This window comes from Periplaneta americana, chromosome 2, assembly GCF_040183065.1.
Source record: "Periplaneta americana isolate PAMFEO1 chromosome 2, P.americana_PAMFEO1_priV1, whole genome shotgun sequence".
Taxonomy (NCBI): Eukaryota; Metazoa; Arthropoda; class Insecta; order Blattodea; family Blattidae; genus Periplaneta; species Periplaneta americana.
The window spans coordinates 14,620,501-14,634,697 of NC_091118.1; the positions used below are offsets into that span (position 1 = coordinate 14,620,501).

Consider the following 14,197-nt stretch of genomic DNA (forward strand, 5'->3'; position numbering starts at 1 on the left):
TCATTAATAATTTTTTTTTAAATACTTTAAAACTTATTTTCTGATCATCCTCATGGAAAGTACATAAAATGTCCAATACTTTCAAATTCCTAATCTTGCAGTGCTTAATGGAATGTATAAAATGTTTGTGCAACTATAGAGGATAAATATAAACAGAATAGGAAGCCTCATTGGCTTCTGTCTTGGCAGCAAACACAGAAATTAATGATTCATTACCTGATAAATACTCTTGCATACGAAAATTGACGATTAAGTTTCATATAATTTATTTATTCTACACTTGAAGTTCTTGAAAGCCATTAATTTTCATAAATATGTTTTGATTAAAATAAATACTTTTCATTAATAATAGTTACGTATTTTGGTTACTGGTATGTAACATTTTCTATATACTTCTTTCATTGAAAGTTTTTATAATAGTATACTGTGTCCCATAACCTTTGAGACATCCATAATCCATAATTATCGTTTTTCAGGGTATCAAAAAATAGTTACTGGTATGTATTTACATTACAGACATGACCAAAGTCTTCAGTTTGGAGTAAACCTATGTACTGATATTGCAAGTTATCTTGAACTTTCTGAGCAGGGACAGAGGGGCAGAGGGAAGGAAGCACGTAACGTGGGTGGAGCCAACTGAGTTGTTTGCGCATGCTTCGCATCATAATCTCTTGTCAAGAAACATAAAGCTATTTCCTTCACTGCGTACCAGTAGTGTTAACATGGAGCAGCAACCACAGGGTAGTAATTATGGTGAAATCACACCACCGCATAGAAAAAGTAACGCTGTTATCCACAGCAGAGAAAGAGAAATTATCGCAAATATAAGTGTTGCGATGAGGAAAAATTAAACAAATGTTTGCTGGAACCTCTTGATAAGGAATATGAGAGAGCGGCTAAATACTCTGTTAAAAGTATTAGTTCCGTGAAGAGAATTAAGAATAATATTTAATTACAACCGAATGAACCTCACACTACTCCGGGAAAGAATAGGTATGTAATGATAAGAAATTATTGCTATAATAATTATGTACAAGAGTGGGTGTACTGTGAGTGACATAATGAATTACTGTTGTAAGTTATTATTTTGTTATAGTTCTGCAAAACATTATTTTATTCCAGAATTAGGACTTGTGTAAAGTTAAAGTGGACGACTTCGATCAACATGTCATTCGGATACAATCTTGTTCAGAAAGTAGTACCTACGATTAAGAAGATAATTCTGAATGAATGATGCCATTGACGAAATAATAATTACTTAATTTTGGACCAAGCGATGATGGCAGCAATGATAGGGATATGGATTGTGTATAATTGTAAATTAATGTAAATTCAAATAATAAGCCTGTAAAATATTGTTATAAGAAGAATATGTACAGTACATATCAGCTGTAGATGTAAGTCATGTAGGCCTATATAATGTATAGAAATAGCTGTAGTAACTCCGCCATTGCTGGTCCCCAGCCCGGATGAGAGAGGAGGAGTGTACACACGTTTATATTCAAATATTTACTCATTACAGGTTAATTAAAACCTGCAACGAAACCATGTTCTCCTCTCAAAACCGGAGTTTGTGAGATGACGATGTCCATATTGAACCAAGTTCTTTTACAGTAGAGAACCATAAAGTGAAAGAACCAACGTTTTCTGAAAAGAGTCACGTTACCCGAGGGAGGGGCATCTTTGCCGTGCCATTACGTTGATGAGTACATGCCGTACCGAGCAGTTCGAAAGGCAGACTTAGGGGATGTAAGGTTCAAGATAACTTGCAATAACAGTATTACAAAAATTCTTAGTAACAAAAAAGTTTTGTCTTTTTATTGGGACACCCTGTATTTCATTTCGTAGAGGTATTTTTTGCACTCTTCATCCTGACTCAAACTATATAAGCATGACGTACCATCGCTTTGTATTCGGGTCACTAAAAAACAAAAACAATTTAAAGATTATGTGTACGGTAAATTTTTAGCTATTTTATGAAAAAATATCTTTGAAAAGACAAATTTCAATACAAATATTCAAATTGCTTTCCTTCCTCTGCAATATACCTTTCAATGTTTTTGTGTTCTCTTGTGACATTACGCAGTACTTATGTATTGTTTCTCTTTTAGCATTGTCCATGATTGGTGCCGGTATATTAACAGGGAGAAATAAACTCTTTAAGAAGATATTCCGAAACAAATGGACAGCAAAGGCCAAAATGAAGACAATCTGGGAATAGCAGATCAAGGTGGGAATATTCAAATTAGCATGAACTTTCCTGGAGTAGCTACCCGGGATCGTGGGATCATATTATAACCCAGCTACCTTAACATCAGGGAAAGAGGTCTTTGCCCTTATGGGATGCACGAGGTTGATTTTATTATGTTTTAATTTTTTTAAGAAAGGTCAGCACGTGAAATATGGAAATATAAATTTAAAAGTGAATAATTAAATTAAGTGTAATAAATACCAGCTATTGAAACTACTTACTATACCTCATATTAGCTTCAAGTAAACAAACAAAATTCTTTAGTTTTTTACAATACAAACTTAGACATAATCGTGATTGAGTAATTATCTTTAATATTTCATTACATTGAACATTATACAGTATTCATTTTGCATCTGCTAAGCCAAATAGCTGAAGTATCAGCTGCCCACGCCAGAGGCCTGGATTCATATTCTGGTGAGTCCAGTGGAATTTTTGATGAACAAACGATATTCTCCATTTCCTTACTAGAATTCCGTCTTTTATGCTACTCATAATTATCATGTTTGAAGGTACATTATTCCATATATGATGTTTACTCTTAAAGTCACCAACTATGACAAGCTTGTGATCAGATGGGATCAGTTGTTCTATATCATCCATTACTAGGTTTAGGCCTGGAGGTATACGAGGCCTGTCTAAAAAGTATCCGACCTTAATTTTTCGCGCGTAAAGTTGTGATTCTAAGGCGGCGTCACTATGCATGGTGGAAGGAGGAACTGTAATGCGCATGCTTGAATTTTTTCACTGCATTCGCTTGTGCCAGTCACTGGCTGGTGGTCGCCAAGTAAGGTGCTGTTCTAGGTGTTTGTCGGATTTAGTTTTCTCGCAAGATGACTGAACGAATTGAGCAAAGATACTGCATCAAATTTTGTCAAAAGCTTGGTGATTCTCAAAGTCAAACAATTCGTAAGATTCAGCAGGTGTTTGGGGAAGATGCGATGGGTGTAACACAAATTAAGGAGTGGTTCAACTGATTCAAAGATGGCCGCACATCAGCGGAGAGTGAGCAGCGTTGTGGCAGGCCCCAAACTGCTCGGAGTGCAGCTGTTGTTGAGAGGGTGCGAAATTTGGTGATGGCAGATCGTCGTTTGACCGTGCGGGAGATTGCCGAAGAGGTTGGAGTGAGTAAAGATTCTGCACATGCAATTTTGCGTGATGATTTGAACATGAACCGAGTGGCTGCGAAATTCTTGCCCAAGTTGTTGTCCCCGGAACAAAAGGACCTCCGTCGTGACGTTGCACAGGACCTTCTGGACACCGCCAACACTGATCCTGGGTTTCTGAACACCGTGATAACTGGAGATGAGTCATGGGTGTACGGGTACGACCCAGGAACAAAAAGACAGTCGTCGCAATGGAAGCATCCCGAGTCTCCAAGGACGAAGAAAGCGTGGCAGGTGCGAAGCAAAATCAAGGTGATGCTGACTGTTTTCTTTGATGTCCGTGGAATTGTGCATCACGAATACGCACCGGAAGGACAAATGGTGACAAAGGAGTACTATCACGATGTTCTCCGGCGACTCCGTGATGCAGTTCGGCGCAAAAGACCAGACATGTGGACGGCGAACAACTGGCACTTGCATCACGACAACGCCCCCGCACATTCATCCCAATTGATACACACTTTCTTGGCCAAACATGGAATTACAACCGTTCACCAACCTCCCTACTCTCCAGACCTGGCTCCTTGCGACTTCTGGTTGTTTCCAAAATTGAAGACACCACTGAAAGGATCCCATTTTGAGAGTAGAGAAGAGATAATGCGGAATGCGACGATGGAGCTGAACACCATTCCAAAAGAAGACTTCCAGAGGTGTTTCCGGCAGTGGAAGGATCGGTGGGCTAAGTGTGTGCAAGCACAAGGGGCCTACTTTGAAGGGGATTAGGGTCCCAACCCCGTCAGGTATTTGAAATATTTTTTCTGGCTAAAGGTCGGATACTTTTTAGACAGACCTCGTATATGCGTTGACAAGTGAAGTAATAATTTTGTCCTAATGTATTCAATTTGGCCTTCAAATTGTTGTTTAGATTCAATTACATGAATGGAGTTGTGGATCATGGTAACAATACCTCCACCTCCTCTATCTTCACGAACCAGATTAAAAGTTTTGTAGTCAGCAAATTTGTAAAATTTTAAAATATCAGCAATCTGAAAAGATTCTTGTATGCATATTATAGAAGGCTTTTTGTCCTGAACTTCTTGCTTTAATAAATCCATTTTGTTTTTTAAAGACCTAGAGTTCCATTGTAAAATTTTTAGAGTGTCTATATCTTTTTCGTTAATGTTGCCTTTTCGTTTTAATTCTCGGTCTTTAAATGTACTACCCAATGAGACATGGAATTTATTCTTTTTAGCCTCATTTTTTATATTACAGAGAATGGATTTTGCTTCTGCATTGGACTGACACCATACTTCAATCCTTTTGGTATTATATTTGCCTCTTTGTCTCATTATATGGTTATTATATGGTTAAAGATGGCGAAGTGATCTACAATTCAGTTTGTAGTCAAATGGTTGAGAATCAATAGATTTTGAAGGTGTTGAGGAAGAATATTCATTCTCTACTATGAATGGCATACAAGATATTTATGTCAGGTACTGAATCATTACTGCCATTTTTTGTTCTGAAGAAATAACCCATATTTATTCCATCAACCATAAGTATGAGACAGTCCGTATTCCAAAATGTTAGAATTGTGACCCCCAGTACATGTAGTATTTACAGAAGGAAAAAATTGAGCAGTTATATACAGAGTGTTTCAGAATAACTATTCCAAATTTTCAAATGTGATAGAGGACACGTAATGAAACATTTTGTCTTATTAAAGTAATTTTCAGAAATGTTTCTGTATTAAGATAAAACACTATGAAAGAAATAAGAATTTCAAAGAATCTCCAAATGAAAAGTAACTAATTTTGGGGGTTATAGGTAACTTATTCAAACATTATACAAATATTATTGAAAAAAATTATAAAAACTGTTCAGCATTATGGCTGTCAATGTCGACACACAAAGTGTAATGTTGTATGAAATATCTGCGGACAATTACGAATATAATAAAAAACAGGAGACAATCTAGCAACTAATTCGTCTTGTGTGTTGATAGGTGTCTCATAAACGATTGATTTAATATGGCTCCAGAAACAGAAATTAACTGGAATCATATCTGGAGAACGAACAGGCCAAGCAATAAGATAATTTTTACTTTTGCCATATTGCATCAATATGGAATTATTTCCATACACTACTTTATTACTAATTAAGAAACATGTTTAATTACATGTATCACACCTGAAAATTAGGAATAGTTACTCTGCAACACTTTGTATAAAAAATGTTAACATTTAGAGTTTTAATTTATCTTAAATCTTATTCAGAAAACATAACCGGAATAGGTAGGTTTTATTAATGGTAATTAATTAAATATCGTCTCTTGAACACAATAGCATCAATATTTGGTGTACCGGTATATAATACAACCAAATTATGTTCATGCCACTAGAGGTATTATTTAGTGGATGTATTGTGGAAGTACCTGTACATATATAAATTTCACGGTTGTCAAATAAAGGATTTAAATAATATAAAAATACAATTAAAATAAATTGATTAACGAAATATATTTGAATAACATTGCAGTTGAAGTCCTTGTTTATAATGATAAAATTTATCTTCAATTTAGGTAGAATTAAACATCACAGGTGTTTACGGAAAATTGAATACTATTTGTATTTCTGAGAAATGTATGTATTTACCTGAAGTCTTTGGGATTTAAGATATTTTTGTTACCGTTAGTTTAAATTGTATTATTGTTTTGAATTACCCATATTGTACCACAATATCTTAAGAGGCCAAATCATAACCATTGGTTTCCCCTCGAAAAAATTACTGTTCTGTCATCAGTGGATTCTGCAAAATATTTTTAATTGTACTGGTAGGCCCTACTATTTTATTGCAAAGATTTTCTCAGGGCATGAATTAATTACCCCTAACATTTTTATGTCACAGTTAATCCATTCATTATTACCATATCACAAATTCATTTCCTTTGAATAATAGCTACATTTTTTCAACGAAAACTGTTTTCATTACCTACAAACAGTTCCACAAAAATGTATGATTGTTTTCATTTGAAAACAAATTATTTATTTTTCCTAAGATTTATCATTCACTTCCATAGATTTTTGAAACCTATTGGAAGAATAGGGAAGAAGCAAAACTTTTCAATGTAGAATTTTAGGTTAAAGATGGCCACAACCTGATTGTGATCATTGCACATACTATTTCTTAGTAATTTTTTCTGAAAGTCCATAAAAAAAATCGTCCATAAATCATTCTTGGACGTCATTATAAATGAAATATGTTATCACAAATAATTTATAATTACAAAACAACAATACTATAAATTATATCTGTGAACACCTATGTTGCTTAATTCACAATGTTTTTTTAAAATTATCTTTAAATGATCGGTGTCATACATAATAGTTGCTGTGATCCAAAAGTAACTGTTGATGATGTTTCCTGTCAGGAAAAAAGTTAAAGTTAGTCATGGTCTTATGTCTGGGTCTGAAAATAAAAGCTGATTTATGAGTAAAACAATTACAAAAACGTTGATACTCTTCTCCTTCCTTTTTTAGTAATAGCTTGAGTCCTGTGAAAGTCACATGTAAAAACTTTTATGTCTTGGCAGAATGTGATAGTTATGAAAGGAGGGTAAGTGATGCACAGTGAAGGAAGGTTGGATGAGGAAAATGAAAATTTAAACTGTGACCATTCTTATAAAAAATAATAAACTTAAGTATTATGCTTGAATCATTATATGTAAGACATTTAGTAAATGAAAGTTGATATATGCTGTTTTGTTATAAGATTGATAGTTGAATATGAAAATGAAGTTTTCAAGTTTCACTGATTAACTTGCAACTTCTTTACTGTGTTAACTTTTAGGTAATTATCTGGCTGACTAGGCTCGAAGTGTTATCCTTCTCTGTCCAAAGCCTAGTTAGCAGATAATTACCTAAAAGTTAACATAGTACGGTAAAGAAATGATTATCTAAGTGTTAAAAGTGTATATAGAACAATCAAGTTTTCTACTAAATCAAATAATGCTTGATTTCTGAACATACAAAGTTCAAAGTTCTACATGTTGAAAATGGACAGACATCCATGCCCTAGGGATTCGAACTCACGATCACAGCTTCCATGCTGTGATCAGGCTGCTATATACTGTACAACCAATATTTATTTTTAAAGAACAGTACTGGTAATATATTTTATTTGCCGGTACTTAAAAATCTATTTATAAATGATTGATTAAATGGCAAACTTCCTAGTGTTAAATTGTATAACCACGTGTGGCTTACAGCTGTTTTGGTGTAACCTTCACACTATCCTCAGAGCCTAGATTGAATAATTTCAAGGGAAAAATTGTTCTTAGGCCAGGTATTGATCCCGGGACCTTTGGCGGAACATACCAACACTCTACTGACTGAGCTACACAGGAACTTCACCCGACACCATCTCAATTTTTCCCTTTATAGTCACATACCTCGAGTGGGCTGACAAGATGCCAGAAATCCACATTGAGTGCACACAAACCACAATTTCAAGTCACACAGAGTTTGTATGCACTCGATGTGGGTTTCTGGCATCTTGTCAGCCCACTCGAGGTATGTGACTATAAAGGGAAAAATTAAGACGGTGTTGGGTTAAGGTCCTGGGTAGCTCAGTCGGTAGAGCATTGGTGCATTCAATCAAAGGTCCTGGGATCAATAACCGACCCTGGAACAATTCTGCAGTGCTTGAGAAAAGTGACATAAGTCAGTTTTCACAAACCTTTTTTGATAATTTATTGACAGCTTACACTGGTTTATGTCGATTTGATTTTTTTCTGTATGAATTATTGTAATGGGAGGAATACCTATGTATTTTTTTTTTTTCCAAGCGAACAGATGTTCCGTACTTACTTACTTACAAATGTCTTTTAAGGAACCCGAAGGTTCATTGCCGCCCTCACATAAGCCCGCCAGCGGTCCCTATCCTGTGCAAGATTAATCCAGTCTCTATCATCATACCCCACCTCCCTCAAATCCATTTTAATATTATCCTCCCATCTACGTCTCGGCCTCCCTAAAGGTCTTTTTCCCTCCGGTCTCCCAACTAACACTCTATATGCATTTCTGGATTCGCCCATACGTGCTACATGCCCTGCCCATCTCAAACGTCTGGATTTAATGTTCCTAATTATGTCAGGTGAAGAATACAATGCGTGCAGTTCTGCGTTGTGTAACTTTCTCCATTCTCCTGTAACTTCATCCCGCTTAGCCCCAAATATTTTCCTTAGCACCTTATTCTCAAACACCCTGAACCTATGTTCCTCTCTCAGAGTGAGAGTCCAAGTTTCACAACCATACAGAAGAACCGGTAATATAACTGTTTTATAAATTCTAACTTTCAGATTTTTGGACAGCAGACTGGTTGATAAGAGCTTCTCAATCGAATAATAACAGGCATTTCCCATATTTATTCTGCGTTTAATTTCCTCCCGAGTGTCATTTATATTTGTTACTGTTGCTCCAAGATATTTGAATTTTTCCACCTCTTCGAAGGATAAATCTCCACTTTTTATATTTCCATTTCGTACAATATTCTGGTCACGAGACATAATCATATACTTTGTCTTTTCGGGATTTACTTCCAAACCGATCGCTCCACTTGCTTCAAGTAAAATTTCCGTGTTTTCCCTAATCGTTTGTGTATTTTCTCCTGTTGTCAATAAATTATCAAAAAAGGTTTGTGGAAACTGACTTGTGTCACTTTTCCCGAGCACTACAGAATTTTACCACAGTCTAGTATATACAGTCGCGAAGCTCAATACGTAGTAAATATGCAAACCACTAGGATTGCTAATATCACCTCATTACAGGCAATGCAAAATAGTTCTGTCAGAGTCTATTGTTTCTAGCACCCTCAAAACTCAAGCTTCGTGACTGTATATAGTAGACTGTGATTTTACCCTAGAAATTATTCAAGTCTGCTTCACATGGAGCTTTACCTGAAAGCTAGATTTGCATATGTTAATAATAATTTGATCATACACGTCTTTATCAATTTTGTATGTTCTTCTCCATTGCACTAAAAATTTTAATGAAAACTTTGATGCTTGCTGAAACATTAAAGTAAGATAATATTTTTAACAGCTCAGAAATCAAGCATACTAAATTTTCATAAAATGATGTAGTTGATTTGTAAGCTAACTTAGCTATGTAGCAGAATGGTCTAATATATAGTATCCTTTATTAGAATCATGCCAGTTTGGGCCAGTCTTCTCCAGTAAGCAGTAAGTCTGTGCAGCTGGAAAGCACGATGTGACAAGAAGACAGAAATTCAAGAGTGTTATGTAAGTATTTCGTTCTATGACATGCCATTTGGAATTAATTTGCTTGTTTGTTGGAAAGCATACTTTTGTAAAATTGCTAGTTTTTAGATTACTGAAGAGTTTCCATATGAGGGCATACCAGGAGCTAATCATATCTCAGATTTCGTCTTATTTGTAATCCATTATCAGTACTAACTTCTACATAAATAAAATCTTTTTCTTATAATAAATATGCTCCTACATTACGTATTCATTTATTTGTGGTGCGTTAGTATGTTCGAATGTATTAAACAAAAAACTTTATTACATTAGGACTATCTGTAACAATCAAGGGGTTAGGTACAGCTTACAGCAGTAAAATTTTGGAAATATTCAACATTTTTTCCTCCATTACTATATCTTGTACAATAATGAAAATTAGTATATGTAAAACACTGTCCTTCTGGTATATGAAAAAAAAAATATTTTTACGATTTAAAAAATCATTTACATTTTTTTTTTTTTTTTCAAAATTTACTTCACTGTGCAGTGATGAGGCGTTTCCCACATAACTAAAAAACTATCCAACATTCTGTGTTGAAATTTTTTGTGGGTATTTATGCGTGCCACATCTACAATATGATGCAAGATCACTTCTCTACCTTTGATAGATTGTCTGATAAAAAATAAATTCATTTTAAAAAATGGTGAAATATCAGTCAGTATTTTCTATTACACGAAATAAAAAAATATTATTTATTAAGGAATGTAGTTGAAAGAGCATGATATTGTAAACATGAGTTTCAGTAATAAAATAAAAGAGAGAGAACATGAAAAAGTTAACAAGTTTATGAGTTATGAGGGAAACGCTTCATAACTGCACAGTAAACTGCTACCATTTAGAATTTAGAAGAAAAAAAAAATAAATATTTTTTTTTTAAATCGTAGACATATTTATTCCATATAGCAGAAGGACAGTATTTTATGCATACCAATTTTTAATATTGTACGAGATACAGTAATGGAGGAAAAAAATGTTGAATAATTCCAAAAATTTTACTGCTGTAAGCTGTGCCTAACCCCTTAAAATATTAACAGCAAAACAATTGTTGCAAAAAAATAATAAGACCCTCATCAATTATATTATAGTTTATGTATGTAACCATCACTATTTGTAATTTCTAGTTTCACTGGTTTTGATTTGTGATTAGTATTTGGAAAATTAATTAATTATCATAATCTATGATATTCCTGTTGTTATAGGATGTCCCTAAATAATATATATTTTTTTCCCAATTTTTTTCTTCACTCTATATGCCCTGCCATATGTTCTGGTTTCTGTCGAGAAATGTATTAAAATGTAGTAATTTACACTTTTTGGACAGTCTGTACAGAATATTTGCGTACATATTACAAATATCAACAGATTAACTGTAGTTTTCCAATAACAGCCCTATTGTTCCAATACATTCTTGATAAATTTTTGACGACAAATAATGGTAATAATATACACAATAAAATATGAAACAGGAAATTTATTTCTGACGAAATGTATAGTGAAGAAGTTGTTAATTTTTTTGCTAACTTATAAGTTTTTTTGCATTTGAGTTCTTTGCTTTCCATATCAGAATTGACATGAATTTGAGTGTCACTCAGAACGAAAAGAAAAGTGAAGTCAAAACCTGCATTTCGTTATGACGAAGGAAGAATCCAGTATTTCAGAACAAAACATTATGAATATTTTTCTGGACAGTTTTGGAAATGAAGGCACAAGATTTCTTCATTCATTCTTTGTAAGTTAGTCGAAACACATATTATGAAGGCACCATTAAAAATATTGCATTTACCAGTACAAAATAATTCTGTGTAGAATTAATTTTGTTATGTATAGGTATTTGATTATTTGTTTTGGCACTATAATCGTAAATAATATGATCATTAGTAATGTTACTAATTCCATAACATAATAACTTGTGTGAATATTAGCCACTGAAAGAAATATTCATTCGGATTTATGTTTCTCATGATTTGAAAATCCATCCTTCTCGCCCTCAAACTAAAATCGCTGGTATGCCTCTCAAATATATACTCTGTCTTTTGTGTTATCCCATTGTCTTATTTATAAGGAAACCGCAGATCCATGCTGTGTCACGTTGTACAGGCAAGGCAGTTCAGTTATGCAAATAGCATATTCTAATGTTCCCTAAGGAGAATAACTATGTAAGCCACTAGTGCCGAAGCAAGCAGTGCTGCCTACATAGGCACAAGAAAAGTTAACATGTTTAATAAGCCCTTGGGTAAGTATTTCATTCATCAGTGTTGCCATTGTGCCTGCCTGCTTGTATTTGAACAATTAAAACACATTGCCAATTTCTTTGCTTTTATTTAAACAAATGTTCATTGTTGGTTGTTATCTGAATTAATTTGTTTCTTGATTAAATTTTTTTCATAATACATTCATACGAAATTTGGAGGAGGAATGTTCTTTTCCATTGTTGAAAAGAGACATTTATTTTTTTATATTTGTACGCAATTAAATACGTGTTTGTAAACCATAAAATGAATTATTTGCTATCTTTTGTTTTTATTTTCAATTGTTTGTGTCTAAATTATTGTTATAACCTCTGAAATTTATAATTCTATTAATTTACTCGTATATGATTGGAGACATAGATTCGTGTATTTATAAAACAATATTGGGAGCAATTATATATTGTGTCTTTATTTAAACTTTTATTAGATTTCAACATTTGTTTAAAAATTTGTTTGTTTATAAGCTGTTTTATTCTTTATCTGAGATACATTTGACTAATTTTAACAAGACTTCAAACATTTCTTTAAAATGTAAATACCGGTACCTACTATCTAGTAGTTTGTATATAGATGGATAGATTTTAATAGAGGAAATGAAAAATATTTATTTCTAACTTACTTGTAAAAACAATGATCAAAGCGTTTTTTATTATTTGTTTATACAATCATATCTTTCAGTCAAGGCATACTTTCCTTTATGTGCCTATTTGAAAGTCTTATTTTTTAATAACTATCTACTTGTAATGAAATTTAGATTCTAACTTTGATTTCTATTGAAATATGAATAAGAATGTTAACTAATATCTTCCTAAACAAATCAAATTCTTTCATTCATATTTAAACATATGATAATGATATTCGTTATGAATTTTCATCTATACAGCTTAATTGTAATGCATGGAATCTTGAAACACCTAAAGAATTTTATAGAAAGATTACGATATTGCCCATAAAATGAAGTGGGGGAGATGGAAGACTTATTGTTGTTGTTGCTCAGAAGAAATATGATATAGCTGAAGTGATTAAGCATATATAGCAATATATTTTTGGTCTGCAGCATATGAGGTCATGCAAATATTGATGTTTGTCACAGATCTGTAATTAATGTAATGTTCAAATCAATGTATGAACATTATCATGCATTGGAATATAAATATTTAATTCAACATTCCAAACAGGCAAGCAAGCAAAGACAGCCATAATTAGATGATATTTGCGTATTCCCCCCAACCCAAGGGCCATACAAGAAGCATCTTTTAAGCATTGAAGAGTGGCTTTGCAACACTGTCATACCTGGCAGGAGCAGGGGTCGACTGACTGTCAGGGGAAGCTGTTGTAGGTCTTACTCTGCCAGGAGAAAGAAGTAAAGAAACACAGAATAACTCAAGAGTAAATAAGAAAAGCATAACTGAAAGCATCCCCATTTTCCTATAACTAATAGCTGACAAAAATACATTTACGAATTATTCTGAAAATTGTAATTAATTCAAAATTGAAATGCCGTTTGTGTAATGATAGTTAATCTATAGACTATATAATTTTGAAATTATTCAATTCACTGCTTTTAAGATTAACTTTCCTTTGTTTCTAAAACGTTTTTGCTTTTTCATTAGTGGTTGGAAATTCCATATGGAGATTGTTGGAATTATTTCATGGTTTTCTTGTTAAAAATTGATCAACGATATCAAACCATTTTTTTTATTAATTTAATGGACTTAAATGAATAAAAAAGTGGTTTGACATAAATTATCTTTCTATCAACGAAAATAAAACCATAATTATTCCATTCTCATTATCTGAAAAATGTAACAAACCTCCTACATCTATATTAAGTATTAAATTACATAATTCTGATTGTTGTCTTATACAGTGTAAATGTCCTATTATTAAAGAGTCCTCTGAAGTTAAGTATTTAGGCATAATTTTCGATAATCATTTAAAATGGAACCAACACATTAATTACCTTTGTAATGAATTATGTAAAGTAGTATATTATTTTGTTTTATTGAGGAATTACTTGTCAATAAGTTTATTACGCACAATATATTTAACTTTATTTCAATCGGTAATTATGTATGGAATTATAGGATGGGGTAGCTCATTTAAATCCAATTTTAATCCACTTTATTTATTACAGAAGAAAATAATTAAAATATGTCTTCATAAATCTATTGATTTGCCACCTCAAAATTTGTTTCTAGACTTTAATGAACTTAACGTAAGACAAATTTATTATATTGTATTAATAAAATTCATATATAAAAATCG

General features: G+C 33.0%; 1 protein-coding gene across 10 annotated transcripts in view; it reads right to left on the reverse strand.

Moving 5' to 3' along the window:
• The window catches only part of LOC138713849 (nuclear pore complex protein DDB_G0274915-like), a 543,049-nt gene that overhangs the window by 35,938 nt on the left and 492,914 nt on the right, over positions 1-14,197 (reverse strand). For 7 of the 10 annotated variants that reach the window (XM_069846324.1, XM_069846388.1, XM_069846342.1 and 4 more), the window contains one exon: positions 13,223-13,276. The exons of the other annotated variants lie outside the window; for them this stretch is intronic. In XM_069846324.1, coding sequence (XP_069702425.1) covers positions 13,223-13,276 — 54 coding nt within the window. The remainder of the gene's footprint in view (positions 1-13,222; positions 13,277-14,197) is intronic. 10 annotated transcript variants of the gene reach the window in all.